This window comes from Aricia agestis, chromosome 10 (assembly GCF_905147365.1).
Source record: "Aricia agestis chromosome 10, ilAriAges1.1, whole genome shotgun sequence".
Classification (NCBI taxonomy): domain Eukaryota; kingdom Metazoa; phylum Arthropoda; class Insecta; order Lepidoptera; family Lycaenidae; genus Aricia; species Aricia agestis.
In genome coordinates, this window is record NC_056415.1 from 7,575,677 (window position 1) to 7,594,877 (window position 19,201).

General features: G+C 35.1%; 2 protein-coding genes across 3 annotated transcripts in view; both read left to right on the forward strand.

Annotated features, from left to right (window-relative positions):
• LOC121731067 (nuclear migration protein nudC) overlaps positions 1-14,205 on the forward strand; it is a 46,835-nt gene extending 32,630 nt beyond the window's left edge. For both annotated transcript variants that reach the window (XM_042120388.1, XM_042120389.1), the window contains exons 5-8: positions 8,967-9,155; positions 10,194-10,266; positions 11,835-11,964; positions 13,831-14,205. In XM_042120388.1, coding sequence (XP_041976322.1) covers positions 8,967-9,155; positions 10,194-10,266; positions 11,835-11,964; positions 13,831-13,882 — 444 coding nt within the window. In that variant the 3' untranslated portion in view covers positions 13,883-14,205. The remainder of the gene's footprint in view (positions 1-8,966; positions 9,156-10,193; positions 10,267-11,834; positions 11,965-13,830) is intronic.
• Positions 14,206-15,359: 1,154 nt separating this feature from the next.
• LOC121731247 (protein odr-4 homolog) lies at positions 15,360-19,194 on the forward strand. The gene is made up of 7 exons (XM_042120603.1): positions 15,360-15,602; positions 15,674-15,863; positions 16,152-16,498; positions 17,086-17,259; positions 17,451-17,658; positions 18,282-18,458; positions 18,905-19,194. Exons 1-7 carry the CDS (start codon positions 15,507-15,509, stop codon positions 19,096-19,098), a joined length of 1,386 nt encoding a protein of 461 aa, XP_041976537.1. The 5' UTR covers positions 15,360-15,506; the 3' UTR covers positions 19,099-19,194.
• Positions 19,195-19,201: the final 7 nt, after the last annotated feature.

The following is a 19,201-nucleotide window of genomic DNA, read 5'->3' on the forward strand; positions in this document are numbered from 1 at the left end:
CAGTGAAGTGTCAGATGTTGTCAATCGCGGCTTTGTAATGACAAGTTTTTGACAGGAAGTCAATGACCGCTACCGCCATGTTTCGCCGAGTACAGTATAGCAGTAACTGTTAATTTTACAATATTTTGCCATCTTCACTTCTTCCTACTCGTATCCGTGGATGGCCTCAATAAATGTAGAAATTACCCAGGCTAGGTCAATCGAGATTCGCGACGGGATTTCGTGACGCACCCTTTACTCCTTGGTTTCGCAACAGACAAGGACGGCTCGTATTGAATCACCGAGGATTCGGAAGGCAATAATTAAATTCATAGCGCTATTTCGATGCTAAGGATATTTGTTTGTCGTATTCCTAACGCGTACAGGTTCAATGATTCAAACAGAAAGTATTTTTCGATGGTAAATATATATGAAAATTGTGCAGTAAACTTTTATTTAGCAACCCTAATAATATGATCGCAGGAGAATTGCAGATTTTCTTTGTCAATCAAACCTTTATCTATTTCTGTAAGCCAAGCGTGAATATGGCAGAATATGGCTCTGTAGCTTTTGAATAGTTTGCAGTTAAATGAATATTTTCCACTTTTATAAGGATGAAGAGCGATCCACACCGCCGTTTTTCCATACAAACGTTGTCCGCTGTTTCCTCCCTGGATAATGCCGGTAGAGTTATAATTTTTTTTCCTGAATATCTCTATGGCCACTAATACAATGTCCCTATGTTTTGTTTTCTTTCATAATTTAATTATTAAAAAAGACTAGCTGCCCGGTGAACTTCGTGTCACTTTAAAACCTTCCCTGGACTACTACGAATATTTTAAGACTAAAATCAGCCCAATCCGTTCAGCCGTTTTCGAGTTTTAGCGCGACCAACACAATTGAAAATCCATTTTTACATATATATATATATATATATATATATATATATATATATATATATATATATATATATATATATATATATATATATATATATATACAAGGTGTAACAAAAATAAGTGATAATACTTTAGGGTGTATATGTGTTCCTTATAGAGAGTTCATTGTGAAAGTAGCAGCGCTGAAAGACCAAAATTTTTGCCCATACAAAAGTGAAAAAAGAAATTGGTCTTTCAGCGCTGCTACTTTCACAGTGAATTCTCTATTAGGAACACATACACACCCTTAAGTATTATCACTTATTTTTGTTACACCCTGTATATATATATATATATATATATATATATATATATATATATATATATATATATATATATATACATACATAGATATAAACGTTCAAAAACCCAAAAAAATGGCCAGATTTTTCTCTGTGTTTAAACACCCATAAAACAAAACTGGCTTGAATATACCAAAAAAGTAAAACATAGGAACACAGCTCAAGCCTTGTTTTAATTGTTAATGAAAAAAGTACTTAAGAGCTCACCTGACTCTAAAAATCAAACATCGTCCTCTCTTCACACTCACGCCCGTCTTTCATATGCCAGGTGAAAAAGGACGGCGCGGAATCATCGCCGAGTTAGTTTTACTTGAATAAAAGACGAACTATAATGATTATGAAAAAGTGTTTTGAGCAAATTTAGGTTTTATCAATACCTTTTTAGATATTAAAAAATATTAAAGAAAAGACAGCAAACTTCGAAGATCCAAGCAAAAATGTGTCTAAAACAAGGTTTTTTGTAAAAAAGAAACTATCGAGCATTTTTTGAGTAATCGTGTTTTCGTCTTGAGCATTTAATCTTTATGAACTGAAGTTACTTTTGTCAAAAAATCAGTTTTCTAGACCTTACAGATTTTGAGATCTAGGTTAAAGTATGTAGCCAAGTTAGGGTCATATGGGCTCTTAAATCGGTTAAGTTTTGGAGAAGGAATCAGAGGACAACGAATCGATGATTTTCTTTTATTTTATTAGAACTTTTGTCGTGTTGTCTGTATCGCGCTCTGCGGTGGGAGACTTGAGATTATATATATAAGATTATATATATATATATATATACATACATAGATATAAACGTTCAAAAACCCAAAAAAATGGCCAGATTTTTCTCTGTGTTTAAACACCCATAAAACAAAACTGGCTTGAATATACCAAAAAAGTAAAACATAGGAACACAGCTCAAGCCTTGTTTTAATTGTTAATGAAAAAAGTACTTAAGAGCTCACCTGACTCTAAAAATCAAACATCGTCCTCTCTTCACACTCACGCCCGTCTTTCATATGCCAGGTGAAAAAGGACGGCGCGGAATCATCGCCGAGTTAGTTTTACTTGAATAAAAGACGAACTATAATGATTATGAAAAAGTGTTTTGAGCAAATTTAGGTTTTATCAATACCTTTTTAGATATTAAAAAATATTAAAGAAAAGACAGCAAACTTCGAAGATCCAAGCAAAAATGTGTCTAAAACAAGGTTTTTTGTAAAAAAGAAACTATCGAGCATTTTTTGAGTAATCGTGTTTTCGTCTTGAGCATTTAATCTTTATGAACTGAAGTTACTTTTGTCAAAAAATCAGTTTTCTAGACCTTACAGATTTTGAGATCTAGGTTAAAGTATGTAGCCAAGTTAGGGTCACATGGGCTCTTAAATCGGTTAAGTTTTGGAGAAGGAATCAGAGGACAACGAATCGATGATTTTCTTTTATTTTATTAGAACTTTTGTCGTGTTGTCTGTATCGCGCTCTGCGGTGGGAGACTTGAGATTGGTGAGACAGCAATACATTTTCAAAATACCTATTTCGAATTTCTCTCGCTCCTGGTGTATCCTCTTAAAAAAAGCAAGCTTTACTCGATCGTGTGTTAATTTTGGCATGTGTAATTACGGTTATGTTTTAATTTAACATGGTTGTCAGTCACCAGTCACTCCCCGTCTGTTGAATATTGCAAAACTTCATTTGAATCATGAAGTACATTCATTTGTTTGACTACATAATTAATGGCTTACAGTATACAATTATTGTTCACAAAAACTTATTAAAGACACGGATTAGCACATTAGGCGCTATATGAGTTATTGACCTCAAAGTCATTTAAGGTTGTAAAAATGTTTAATACTTCATGTATACAGGGGTCAGGGTGTAACAAAACTAAGGCTGCCTTCACACTAGCGTTTGTCCAGCGTAGGCGTTCGATGAACCGTGAACGTATTGAACTGTAACAATCAGCCCCCTTAGACAAAGTATCTGTCGACGAAATTTCGATGACGAAATTCGTTATCAAAATGTATGCGGTTTGAAAGGACGACGTATACGCCGCGTTACGTGTACAAACCTCCAAAAACATTTTATTATTATTTATTAAGCAATTTAAGCATATCCTTTAACAATACCGCATCATCTTTTGATATTGCTTACATAAAAGGAATAGGGTCAAGGATTTTCCTTGTGATACACTACGGTGCATACAAGACCAACATAAAATTACATAAAGAAAATGCAAATACTTCTTCGTGGCTACTAAAAGTGTAGGCATATTTCTTTCCGTATTTATACTAGAGCAGATATTTGACCAAGCCTTGCTCGGTATTCGATAAAACACGAATAAAATGACATTTTCTAAAAATTATTCCTAGCTAGAATTATTTATCGGCCCCGAAACACCCTGTATACTTAATTTCATGAAAATCGTTGGAGCCGATTCCGAGATTCCAATTATATATTTATATATTATATTTACCTAAAATTGCTGGTAAATTTTAAATTTAACTACCCGATCCTAGGGCAACACTCATGTCTATTTGCGTTCAAGGACTTTCTTTAAAGTTCCTCACAAAAACACCATTACCGACATTGAACTCTACTTGAACTTTAATTGAATTTTTTCCCTAAAACTTGTGTCTAACAGCCCAATTTTTTGCCATGTCAATTATGTATGACATAGGTTCCTCTTAATTGAACATCTTTTTGTGGAAAGCAAAAAGTCGAGATTGCATCAACTTTATCATACTTTTTTGTGGTTTGATGTCTATATGACTCGTATTTTTTGTTTTGTGTAATTTGTAATAGGAACTGTACCCCACACAACTTTACTGACGTATGAACGTTTATCCGCATGCGATTTGTATTTTTTTTTATTTTATGAAATAAGGGGGCAAACGAGCATACGGGTCACCTGATGGAAAGCAACTTCCGTTGCCCATGGACACTCGCAGCATCAGAAGAGCTGCAGGTGCGTTGCCGGCCTTTTAAGAGGGAATAATGTAGGGAACGGAATAGGGTAGGGGATTAGGGCTCCGGTAAACTCACTCACTCGGCGAAACACAGCGCAAGCGCTGTTTCACGCTGGTTTTCTGTGAGAAAGTGGTATTTCTCCAGTCGAGCCGGTCCATCCGTGCCGAAGCATGGCTCTCCCAAGTACAAATTTGTAAATTAATACAAAAAACTTTGATATTCAGAAAATTCATAATATTCTAATCTATCTTTGTTAGCTAGAGTTACCGCCGTCGTCCTGGCAAAAAAAAAATCCTAGGATTTTTCTCCGAAACAACGACTTCTATTCTATGAAACATTTATTATGTGGTTGTAACAACATTAACATTATTATTTCATTAATTTTATTTGAATTTAATGCCTGACATTATTCGTCGAAATTATTATATGTATTTAGAGGAACTCACGCCTACAGTCATTGAAATGATATGTTTAATTCTTATTAAGTTGTTATTAATCCGCAGACGTAACCCATAATTATATAGTGCTTGTCCCTAATAAGAAAATAATCGTGCGAAGGTATTATAACATAACGCTATTGAGCGCGGTTACAGCAAGGTTCTTAAAAAGCGATACGTTAAAACAACAAAAGATTGAAGGTTTGCTTAATTTCTCAGTCGCACGCTCGGCTCTAACTGATTGGAATAGAATTACCGGTTGCTTTGTGTAATTTCGTAACTGCTAATCCGCTGATCTTACATCTAAATTGATGACATTCTGAAAATTGGGAAACCGTTTTACAATATGGTTGTACCCTTCTGTCATAATAACCTGTTCTATGCCCTCTCTCACAGCAATTTTAAAGATTTTCCTTTTAAATATTTGTGTTCTATACTTAGTCTTAATCATTGTCATACTGTTGATTGCAGTTATAACGGACACTACAAGGTAAAACAAAAGTTTTAAATAAAGTTGGTAATTTGTTTTAACAGCCATCTATCGACCTTAACGTGAAGAGGGTTGACAATGATCCCAATTTTACCTTATATCAAGAAGTGCTTTTTAATAAACATTAGCAGACTTTAGTGTGTTCTTACTATTGTTCGTAGGACACATCGTACAAGGCTTTAATCAGCTTTAATCCGCCATAAGTTCGTGGCCCTATCCGATTTGTTAACCAGCTTAAACATGGATTGTAAGCTGAGGTCACGAATCTTTGGTTTATCTATTTAAGTTTATTGACCAAAGTGCAGTGTCTTGTCCTTATGTGGGCTACGTGACTCGGCCACTGATACTGCGAGCTTTATCTTTGCGTAACTTTACTTTTGTTCTTTGATTGATCGTTTCAAATGTCAAGAACTTTGTTTTAAAAACCTGTAAACGATTGTCCGTTTCTCATTGTTCAATCGCTTGGAAGTTTCATGTTTCATTTTATTGCTTACATTTCATTTGGGTCACGAATTTCTTGCTAACATTTTAAGTTCCTTACTCGTTCGGTTTCCACGTTAGCGTCTCGAGTTCGTGCTAGTCCTGTAAATCCTAAATTGTATGACGTTATTTTATTTTCTGAAGATACATTACTAAAAATTTTACAGTCTATAGTTATTACTTATTGCCCAATATTAATCACGATTTCTTGATCCGTTTCCTTGGAAGGCCTATTTATTGACGTGTAAAGGATTTGCTGTTATTATTCATTACTTTAATCGTGTACAATTTGCGTGGGGATTGTAGTACCTCTGGTTAGTGACTATAATTAAAGGGCGAGGTTGTTACGTGTGGACTGTGGAACAATCATAGTGCCCTGAGAAATGTTTCTTGTGATAGCTCATAGCCATGATATCTCTACCATTGAGCTGTCTATAGTCTAGAAAATTGTCTTTACCTCGCTAACGGGTATTTTGCATAATAAATAATAATTTTAATCTTTATATATAAAACTTAAAGGTGACTGACTGACATGGTGATCTATCAACGCTGGACGGATCGGACTGAAATTTTGCATGCAAGTAGATGTTATGACGTAGGCATCCGCTAAGAAAGTATTTTGATAAATTCCAACCCCAAGGGGTTAAAATAGAGGATGAAAGTTTGTATATAATAATACTTCTTAACGCGAGCGAAGCCGCGTGCAAAAGCTCGTTATATATTTTATGATATTCATATTGAAACAGCATCGCTTCCTTCTACGGCTAATCGAAAAGGCAGAGGCGTCTGGAAGCGTTTTGTATATGTAGGCCTTACCAGTAGGTCAAACCTTTACATCACATTTTGTGACAGAATCAGTGAAATAGTAATTATATAATTTTAACATCCTACGCAGTTCTAAAATGTCTAGGACCTAGATGGAAAAGAGCGCTGTTTCGCAAGCGATAGAGGTCCGGCATCAGTGAATCTGATAGACATTACGCAGTATATACCAAAAGCCTTAAAAAGAAATTAGGCTTCTCAAGATTGAGGTCCATATTTTACTAACTTCAATCAAGTTTTGGTCCCGATTTTTAAAAATCTGCAAATACTGCGAATGCATTTGACGAATTAGGCCTTACGCGGATAAGTTCTGTTAGATGTCCCAGCTGCACGGTCCTACCTAGTAGAATCGGCGTGCACGTGTCTCGTTATTGTAGTCGTATATATTTTGTTTTTATATAAACGTCGATCCGGTTGAGTCTATAAATTAAAGTGTACATCAATCGTCCTTGCCAGGAATGCGAGGTCGCGCCCCGTGGCCGAGCGTCTTGTCTTGTGAAACATAATGTGCGTTGTCTCAAACTCGATCATTCCGTATTCTGTGCATGTCATTATGATCTATGACGTCACAGACCTAGGACAGTCAGCAGATCAGTCTTTGTGCCTAGCAACAAGTGGGTATGCTAATAAACTCGATACATAATGCAAATGGGGCATTTTAATTCGATTGAACGATTGCAACGTTTATACGCTTAATCAAGGATGTAATTAAATCACGGATGTATGACAATCAAAGACGGAGCATTAAGACGGTTTAAAACCATTTTTAGACCTGCAAATGACATGATTATAAAGACACACCACATCTTATTGGGTTCGTAGCTGATTTTGTGCAAAGGTCCTCGAGAAAGAAATAATGGTAAACGGGTAGACTGATCGGATAAAGTGGCAACTTTCGATGCTTTACAATTTATGGGGCGGTAACTTGCAACAGTGCCTCCAAAGTCTGGTTGGTCTGCAACTCTAGATTGATATTAACCAGATAGACTCTGGACAGCTTGTGTATAGCTAGTAGCTATTTAACATTCTGATTTTTAATCTATTGCTTGAAATGATTGCGAAATCAATAAAAATCCGAGATAAAACATTTATGTAATAACTTTATATTTTTAAAAAGTTTTAATGAACTCGATAAGGATATGGCATATTATGACGCATATTTCCTGTTCTATTACATAAAACAAACCAGAATTAAATATGTAGATATTAACTTTTTGTAGTTCAAGAACCTTTTTCTAAAACGCAACCATAAAATCGAAGCAATTAAAAAATATCTTCAAGTTTTTGTTACGCTACAAAAATAATGATATCCATAATAGAGCACATTATATTCTAATAAATTACTTACAATTGTTGTTAATTAATCCACTAATTAATCATAAATAATAATGACTCCTTATAGGAAAATCTTTCGCTGCCCTCATGCCTAATTAAAGTTAATAAAATCAAAACACAGTAAGAAGTGAAAGGTCCGCCGTTGACTGTGTACATTTGCGTTATAGACCTATACTGTTGTCAAAACATTGTGACGTATTAAATAAACAAAGTTAAGTAACCGGAAAAGTAGTATTTAAGCAGGGTGTAAAACAAAGTACAGAACTGACGTCATAACAGTCGTCTTTGAAAGGGATTGTACTGATCAAATGAATATTGAAATTAATGCAAGAGTTCTGCTTCCTTAAAAGGTATATTTTCTTTGATTAGTGTCGCTTTCTGCGGTTTGATGACGTGGATTTGTATAATAAGTTACTAAGAAGGTATTGTTAATTAATTAAGGGTGGTAATTGAATTTCGTTTTTTCTACAAGGTGTAACAAAACTAAGTGATAATACTTAGGATGTGTATATTGTGTTCCTTATAGAGAGTTCACTGTGAAAGTAGCAGCGCTGAAAGACCAAATTTTTTCTCACTTTTGTATGGGGAAACTCGTGACTCGCCACAGAGTTTTGTTACACCCTGTAGATAAAGTTCTATTCTATTTAAACTTTATTGATTACTTTTAAATCCTGACTTAGACTTTATATGTGATGATAATGTATATTTAAACTTATTGATTGGTTCCATTAAACTCAAGAGTCAAGTTAGTTCTACCACATCTAAGCATCCAGAAGGCAGAAGTGTCATGTCGTTATCTTTATAGAACCTTCAGTTTATTTTTCTGTTTTATTTAGGCGTAGTAAGGCTTTTACCTGGTAGTAGTAAAATTGTACCATTACCATTCTAAACGTGTGCAAACATTGAAGTCCACCTCACTGTTTTCCTTGTAACATGTCCCGAGTTGTTTAAATTCGATGTATTTTCATTTCTCTCCTCGCTATTTTCTTGATACTTGAAACTTTTGGATTTGATTTGGAGTTGTATTTTTTCATTTGAGATAAATTCTCAGTAAAAGAAATCGTAAAGATAATTATTTGATCAAACTTGTGAAGTTGTGATACAAAACCTTTCTAAATTCATACGCGGAAGGTGAAATAACACGGGAGCTTTATCTTAAAAATCTGTTCTCCGGCACAAACTCTTCAGGGATAAGCATTATTTCACATGTAAAAGGATAATGTAATATTTGTTACAGTTGCGTGTACCCCTACGTCAGACGCTGCGCCCGCGTGACCTTACGATAATCATCAACAAGCGACACCTCAAAGTCGGCATCAAAGGTCAACCTTTCATCATCGATGGGGAACTGGACGCCGATGTCAAGATTGAGGAGTCCACGTGGGTGCTGCAAGATGGAAGGAATATACTCATCAACTTGGAGAAGGTAAGAAAATGTTGACTGGAAAATGTAAATTGTTAGAGATATAGAAACTACTAGATGACGCCCGCAACTCCGTTGCGCCAAAATTCGTTTATCGCGCGAGAACCGTACATTTTTTCGGGATAAAAATTATCCTATGTCCTTTCCCGGGATTCAAAGTGTCTCCATGCCCAGCAAAATCGGTTTAGCGGTTTGAGCGTGAAGAGGTAACAGACAGACAGACAGACACACTTTCGCATTTATAATATTATAATATTAGTATAATATATTAAGTAGTATGATTTTTTGACTCTGTCTGGGTTGAAGCTAGCCTAGCCTACACAGGTTATACAGTTCTTATTTCTCTTGTTCCTCGTAAGTTTAAAAGAAAGGGCATAATATTTGAACACAAGGTTTTACTTTAAGTTAACTGGATTCACAGGGCCAAAGTAACAAATTATTTATTACACATGAAACTAGCGCTTACGCTAGTAAAATTGATGCATTTACTTGTAAAGTCTAAAACTCTAGTCTCAATATTCAAGAGTCTGAAAACTTTTTAGTAACAGTATAAGTCTGATTGACATAATATCGCACGAAGACAATGTTTTTCTTCTGTTTATCCTTAAGCATAAAATCTTAATATAATAAAAACTTAAAATATATGATACACTCAATATTGAGAAGTATCTGAATATTAAATTAATGAATACCTGTGTATTATGTACATATTAATCGAAGTCGCCTAACGCCGCGACCTCTGTCTGACATGAAGGCCGGCTGTTTGGTAGCCCAAAACATAATATTGTATTTATTGTTTAAATTATGAATATTTTTACACAAAAATGAGACTTTTGTTGAAGCACTGGATGACTTCTTCAATGTGTAGAAACACCGTGAAAATCGCAAAAGAAGATCATCCGAGCAAGGTGGTATGCTCGGCCAGGTTGAAGCCGACTGTAGACATTCCAGATGTTGAAATCCAGATTTAGTTGCGCGATTCAGAATATTGCGCTGTTCGGTCATCTACAAAAGTAATGTAAAACTTGATGTCTTTTTCAGGTGAACCAAATGAACTGGTGGAGCAGATTGGTAACGACAGATCCACAGATCTCCACAAAGAAAATAAATCCAGGTATGTAATTGAAGAGGAGTTATTCTTTCAAAGATTTTTCCAATTCTACACGGTGTAATAAAAGTAATCAAAAACTATTTTTGGATCATCATCTCTACTAAAATTATCAATCTCCTTTAATGAAAGACTGAGTAAAAAAATATGTGTAACATTATGAGTATCTTATAAAGTTATAACTATAAAATGTGTAATTATAACAAATTCGGGTATTATTGGAATTCTCGATTTTATAGCGACATCTTCATAATATAGAGTTATTGGACAAGAATATTATTAGTTAATGGCGTTACTTTGCGGAAATCTATAGCTTAAAATTTAGTTTGTTATTATTTTTAGCAATATTCCGCGAAATAAACTTCCACCAAAGTAAATGAGTGAGTACCTACACTCATTTACTTAAAGGTACAAATAATAACAAACTAAATTTTAAGAATATTATTTATTAAAATATCTCACGACGCAAGAAAGTTACGTAAGGTCAATGTCGACGGCTACCAGCGAAGATCAAAGTATTTCGGTCGTTAATATAATACATCAGTTTCTAGAAACTTATATACCAGACGATCTTATTTGTATAAAATCGAGTTCTTGAAATCGATTGTAAGTTTATTACTTAAAATGTTTTAGCTTGGAAAAATCTAGCTATCTAGTTTATCAATGGGCGCGCTTGCCTTTTGGAGAAATTTAATTTAACGGAATTTTCGGTTTCATTTTTTTTCGCAATTAACAAATTATTGTAAAAAATCAAAGAAATTTTATTTCAATGTGAGCCAAGACCGTCCAAGACTCATCTGCAATTTCCTCCAACAAATGACAATTTAGGAAAACCATGCCTATAGACAAAACGTTGCTTGCATTGATTTTTACATTCTTTTTATTTTTTTTAACATACCTTTTCTTATCCTTGGTCGATTAAAGATTAAATTAGTAAGTAGGTACCTAATCATGTTAGTTTGTCCGCCACATCTAAGGTTTTCCTTGTTTTATCAAAAGGCCAAGACACTAGCGATGAAGCTTCGTTTTATTTGGCAACATAATAAATATTTTAAACTGCAAATATTATATTATTATTAGGATAATAATTATTCTACTGATATTTTAGCTTTACTCGGACTACACTTAGGTAACAGATAGACACATAGTCACACTTTCCTATTTATAATATTAGTAAGTATGGATTCAGCCCTCAGGCGCATTGTTTCTGTACATTTATGCATGCACATTAGTGTATTTCTAAATTATTATTATCATCAATTTATTACATAATCGTTAACCTAAAATGAGCTAAGGTAATGCAGTTGCTTAACGCAATATATTTTACTGTAAATTATATTATTCAAAAATAAATGGGTGTACCAAAGGCAAATGGTAATTATTATTTTATACAAATACTACATTTTGAAAATGACAGGTCGCATAGTATTCTTTTTAACCGTAGTATTTAATGAAACAGAACATACAACTTTTTGTCGAGGAATAGTTTACACTTTCCGTGGTGTCCGAGACTCAATGTAATTTGAGTTATGTAGTGTGTTTATTTTAGGTAACTTAAAGTTTTTCTCTTCCAGAACCTTCTAAACTGTCAGACTTGGACGGCGAAACACGCGGACTTGTAGAGAAGATGATGTACGACCAGAGGCAGAAAGAAATGGGACTCCCCACCAGCGATGAACAGAAGAAACAAGATGTATTGAAGAAGTAAGTTACGCGTCCACCTCTCTATAATAATAATAATATCTATGGACGCTTCACACCACGTCAGTCTGGCCCCGTACTAAGTACCTGAAGGACTTGTTTTACAGGTACCAGACAACGGAAATATAATATATTTAATCCTTTTTAACCCCCGACAAAAAAGAGGGGTGTTATAAGTTTGACGTGTCTGTCTGTCTGTCTGTCTGTCTGTGGCATCGTAGCACCCAAACGGGTGGACCGATTTTGATCTAGTTTTTTTTGTTTGAAAGCTGACTTCATTGAGAGTGTTCTAGTTCATAGTTATAGTTCATCATCATCAGCCTGCTCCGTGCTGAAAAATCGCGGTTCATCCGGTTCGTGAAGGGCCGATTAGCAACTTGCAGTCGTTTGGTGGGCTTTATTGCATTCTAGTTCGTGACATTTATGAATATTTACACATTAATGGAAAGTTGACCTGGTGCTGCAGCGTCACCTGGTAATCAATAGGATACCCAACTCCTCACCAACTCAGAGCAACGGTTTTGTGTTTGGGCTCATTTGAATTGCGACAACTAGTAAGACGTAGATAACCAATAAATTTTTGCATGCTGCTGCTGCAGCATCACCTGGATTCTATAGGAGCCGAGCTCCATATGAACCCAAAGTGGAGGTTTCATGTTTGGGCTCATATTGACGGCCTCATCCAAAAGGACATTCCCAGATGGTATTCATTAATATGATCCTGTTGATAGGAATTATTCTGCACTATAACTAACACAAGTTTAAAAAGCATGAAATAAAATTAAATTAAGGAATTTAAGAAAACCCCCGCCAAACAACTTTAAAAAGTAATGAAATAATATATTTTACTGACTTTAAGTTTAAATAATTCCTAAGTGTAAAGTGATATTTTAGTCCATAATTGTTGTCAAGGTGTGTCGGGGGACCGCTAATGTAGATGTTTGATTTCACATAACATCATAGTTTAAGGGTCAGTTCACAGCGAACCGAATCGAGACAATCAGTGACATGGCGATACAAAATGCAAAATACACTGTTGGCGGTCCCCCGACACACCGTGACAACAATTATGGACTAAAATATCACTTTACACTTAAGAATTATTTAAACTTAAAGTCAGTAAAATATATTATTTCATTACTTTTTAAAGTTGTTTGGCGGGGGTTTTCTTAAATTTCTTAATATACTATACATAATACCAGTACATATATTTAAGATTTTTATTATATCATACACATATTTAATAATTAATACACATTGCGATTCACGATTCCCGTTCGACACGGATTCGGAAACTTTACCGTGCGGTCATTGGTCAATGCCTAGCGGGGCGAGCGTTTATTGGATGTCGCGCGATGAAGTTTCCGAATCCGAGTCGAATTATGCATTGTTAATCAGGGCCTAGGATGCCTAATGAATGGCTAGATGACGGTGGTTCGGTACGATTTACGAATATGCCGACTACTAGACAATTATTATAATCCTTACACACCGAAGTTAGGCCATGAATCATGGGATCACCACGATTGCCATCATGCATGTGAAGCCGGTAAAGCCGGCAACGCACCTGCAGCTTTTCTGATGTTGCGAGTGTCCATGGGCGACGGTAGTTGCTTTCCATCAGGTGACCCGTTTGCTCGTTTGCCCCCTTATTTTATAAAAAAACCTGTCTTTATGATCCATGGTCATTGGTGATGACTGATGACTGATGAGCTATCGTAGGTCACGTGACATGTCCAATTTTATCAGGCAGATACCGTACTGTATTTCGACAGTCTTGTAATAAAAATTCACTATAGGTCAGTGACACAAATTACTAAGTATATCCCGCTTGGAATTACGTTGTATTAATAAGTTTTTTTTTTTCAGGTTTATGGAACAACATCCCGAAATGGATTTCTCGAAATGCAAATTCAACTGAACAGTTCTAACAGCCATGCGGATTGCACTTATTATTGAGGAGGAAAAATACTATGTAATTTAAAGATTATTAAGCTGCTTTTGGAAAGATAAAGTAATTTACATTCTCATGTTTGATAAGTAGGACGTTAAACTTATTCTAACATGAGTAAATTTTTCTTGTCTAGCCGAATATGCTCTTAGTAATTTTACACATAACACAAACTATTGAGTAATGTTTTAAGAACTAAAGTGATAACAACTATATTAGACTTGCAATATCTGTTTAGTATATTTGTATTTCTAATAACTATAAAATATACAGCAATAAAGTGTTTAAAATTACATTCGTCTTTTATTTTAAAACTTTGAAGCCGTGAATAGTGACTGGATACAGTGCAGTGTGGCCATAAGAGGCCACACCGGAAACAAGTGGCGACTCTATTAATGCCGTCTCTTTTTTGACGGACTATGTGTTATTACTTATTAAGTTATTAGATTATACCAGGGGTCGGCAAGTACTTTTAGGTGGGATCCAGATACTGTTGGAATTTTTTTACGAGGTCTAGAAAAAAACACACTTGTCCTATGTAGCTTAATAATATTATTTTAATTAATAAATTGTCTAATATTATTTTAATTAATAAATTGTCCTATGTAGCTTAATAATATTATTTTAATTAATAAAGGTATAACGTGTACCTTGTCTATGTATTAATTGGTACTTGGTTTAAAATACATTACAATATTTCGCGGTCCGAGATTCGACCTTTCGCGGTCCGCATACGTGCCGCGGTCCGCCTGTTGCCTACCGCTGGATTATACCATAAAGTTAATATGCCTATTAATATTATATTAACTTTATGGATTATACTCAACGCTTACCAATATGAAAAGGTAAAAACGGGAGTCCGGACCCTTTTACTTTCGTTATCTGTCTGTGACGTGTCTCTGGGCTGTTATAAACCGCGATAACTAGAGTCTAGACCTCTAGACTGAAAGCACTAACAGTTTATTACTGTTGCTGCTATAACAACAAATAGCAAAATAAAATTATTAACTATATATACATAATATATAGGGGGCTCCCATACAACAAACATGTTTTTTCAGGCAGGCACAAATATTCATAAAATTGTCAATTAACTATAATTGAAATAAGGTAGTTTAATAATAATTAAATTAAAATAATATAAATTATATTAATAATGAAGGCTCTTTTGCCTAATAATTGCCTATTTTTGTTCTATAACCGTATGGAGACCTTGTGCACGAGTTCGAGTCGCATTTAGCCGATTTTTGTACACAGCGTCATTCTTTTATAGGTCCGATATATTTTGGTCCGATAATAATAGTTTGGGGGCCTACCCAAGAACAGACGCCCAAGGTCAAAAGTTGCTGGCCAAATTTTAATATACGAATTAATTCAAGAGGAAGGCGTAATAGACAACTCAACATGTGACATATCTGACAGTCTGTCAATGTCAGCTGTCAAGCAATTGTTTATAAAATTTTAGGCGATGGTGATCGGAAATCGGAATTATCTTATTTTACCGAATTAATTTGACTTCATAAAAACTAAGATAGATATCCTAGGACGTGTGATAATTCTATATGATATACCATTTTAATTTACGGTTTCAACCATGGTCAGAACAGTTTATTCTCCCGAATATTGTCTGCAATATTTAGAGCAATATGCTAGCCGAGAGAGTTTCGTATCGGGCTTGATACTGGGTCAGGTGAGTGATTTAATTAAACTTTTAAGTACTTAACTTAAGTAGTTTAATTTATTTAATAATATATGAAACAGATTACAGAGGCTCGTGAGAATGTAATCCACCTGGCCCGAACGCCAGAAGAAAAATCAGACACAGACTCAGAGCAGAGTTACACGTCAGAGAAGACTCCAATTAAAAACCTGTCGGGTGTGTCGGAAGCCTGGGTGGCAGACCACGCCAAACATGTCACGAGAATGCTACCAGGAGGGATGTTTGTTATGGGTTAGTATTCTAACATAACATTTAAAAAAATTTTATATAGAGTTAAGAAATAGACACCATTCCTACTAGTATGTTTGTAATATTATTAATGCTAAAGTGTGTCCGTCTGCTACTTAAAACACTGAACCAATATAAATAACTATGGAGATGCTTTTAGTCCTGGAAAAGGCGATGGAATAGTTTTTGACCCCGAAGATCTAGTACAAATAAAAACACATTTTTACTGTAAAGTTTTTCTATTGTTTCCTTTGGTAACTGTTGATATACAAATATTTCCTTATTTTCCAGGTATATTTATTGTAAGTGAGGGTGACATCTTTGAGGATCCCACATCTTTCAGTAAAGCTAAAACTATTCTAAACTACACACACAAAGTGTTGAGCTCCAACCAATACATGTATGGTAACTATTCCCATTCAAACGAGAGGCTAGTTCTCCACATGTCTACAAGTACAAAAGTGTTGACTTGCAAAAGTCTCGAAGTGGGTGCTCCGAAGACAATCATAAAACCAGTAGAATGGAAGTTCCTATCAAAACCACAGCAATGGCAGAGAATTGATTGCTATTATGATTTTGATGAAGTTTACCCGGTCATTGTAAAACAAAAGGGTATATCAGTCAAGCAACAGTTTCAGGTAATAAAAAACAAAAGTTTGTAGCTATTATTGATATAATTATTAGTTATTTATTATATTATATTTTACGAGCTTTTGCCCGCGGCTTCGCTCGCGTTAAGAAGTATTATTATATACAAACTTTCATCCCCTATTTTAACCCCTTGGGGTTGGAATTTATCAAAGTTACGTCATAACATCTACCTGCATGCAAAATTTCAGCCCAATCCATCAAGTGGTTTGGGCTGTGCGTTGATAGATCACCATGTCAGTCAGTCACCTTTGAGTTTTATATATAAAGATTTACATGTATTATTCTTATATTTATATTTCATAGGTTGCGTTTTGAGGTATTTTTAATTAATTTCAATACACATCTTTGTACTACTTGGTTACTGTAAGGCTGTTTACACACGGCGCCGCAGCGGCAGCGTTTTTAGGCTAGGTCCGACTAGTCTCGTATGTTTATTGAAAACTGCGGCACCGCTCGCCGCCGCGCCGTGTGAAAAGGGCCCAAAAGAAATACAAGGATGCAGCGGGGCCGCCGCGGTGGCGGTGCCGCTGCCGCTGCGGCGCGTGTGTAAACGCGCTATTTTATTTATTTCTAGCAAATTCTGGAATCTGCCCATAAGACAATAGAAACTAGTGTCATGTTCATTGATGGTGAACTGAAAGATGGAGCAGAGGTGCTGGAACAAATGAGTAAAAAGAAAAAAACCAAAAGCTCAAAGAATGCTCAGGATGCACCAAAATCCATGCATGCATCACTATTTGTGCCTTATGTAAGTATATTGTATAATATTGTAACTACATTTGAAAGGCGAAAGGATATAAATTGGAAGAAACAGTTGAAAAACCTGTCTATACATAACTGAGTTGGTATACCATCTGTGAAAGAACTTAGTTTACTTATTTACAACTCAAAGTTTTTACATAATTTGTAACAATATCATTTTTAATTGTTTTATTGCAGGAAAACAGTATGCCCGAAACAGTTGAATACCTCGAATGTGATGGTAACATACACTTTAGTGGTGTTGTCTCATCCTCTGTGTTTATGTATCCTAAAGCAACAATCAATGAAACTATTGCTGCAGTTAAGCAGGACATTGTCAGATCACTAGCGTCTCGATTTACCATGCACTGTGATGCACTTATTGATGACAATTTACTTCCTGAAGGTAAATAAAATATTATGATTTTTTTGGTAGTAGCCAAAGTGCCAATGGTAACCCACAAGTAATTTTAGTGTAATGGACACAAATCACAACCATGTGGACTATCTGTAGACCCTATACACTACTATTTGTGACAGAAGTACACCTAATCCAAACCCAATAGAGTTGCAATTTGCAGTGCAGTTTAAGTATTAGATTTTTTTAAAGTTGTCTGCCCTTAGCATTGCAAGTTATTAAATGTTTGTTTTGATGTTAATGTTATATTTTGTTATGTAATATTATGTCATATGTTTGGATGATTCAATTCAATTCAATTCAATTATGATGATGCGCCTAATGTTTTGTTTATGAATTGTATCAGGCTTAATCCATGTTCTTTGTTCCATTGTGATGTTAAGTAATAATAACATGTATATTGTATGTCTGACAATACAGTATATAATAATATAGAGCCAGAGAAATCGATTCTTAGGCAGATGGTGAACCAATGTATTTTGGATATGTCAAGTCAATGTTAGTTGTGATCTATCAGATAAATTTGTCATAATACAAGCAACCAAATTACGAAGTCTCGCCATCTACCTATAAATAATTTTTTTGATCACACAATTTCATATTATTTGTAGAAAAGGTATGCTTCAATGAGCCCCCGAGGCGTGTGTTGGTCCCAGTTGGCTCTCTCTATCTCTGTGACTACCTCTTCCCTGGAGAGTCCCCCGCTGAGGCCTTACTGTCTGTACGAGAACTGCTTGACCTGCAGCTCACGGAGACAGATGTTATATGTGACGTGGAAACACCTGCAGGTATTGTAACATTGATATCAATAGCTGTTATATTTTAGCTGTGCAGCTAATTATTTTATTTTTCGTTAAATTGGTTCTTTGAAGACAATAATTTTGTTTGTTAATTTCTGTTCCGTAAAAAGTAATTTCGCGTAAGCCTGTGGCAATTTAAAAATATAGAACTGTAATAAGGATTCTGCGCAAAAGCGCAAGGTAAAAACAATCAACCTAAAGATACAATCAACAAAGTATTATTAACTATAATCATCCTTACATATTTGACTACGACGAACATTCGATTTCCAAATCTACAATTTTAGTAACGTAACATGCATTTGTACTTTGACTTGATGGTACTTTTCCCTAAAAAAAATTCGACACGTGCACTCCTAGCCTTTATCCGTCTTTACTTTTTAGAAATCTCGGCGCGTGTAATTCCAGCCTTATGCATCTTAATTTTTTTTTAGATACATCGGAGTTTGATGCACTAGACCGCGACAGAAGTAATGAAGAAATGTTGGCGACGCCACAAGAGGCCAGCCAGTTCATGTACATCACCGGTATAGGATTTGCCTTGTTTGTGTTAATATTCTCTGTATTCATGAATTACTATTATCAAGGAATCATGGGGTTCTTCAGTAAATCCGTTTCGAAGGACTGAAGTGTTGTGATAAGATCTTTAAAATATAGACGTAACTTAAAGCTTTTATAGACTGCAAGAAAAAAAACATAGGTTCAAGTTTCAATATTGCTTCAACTCCCAA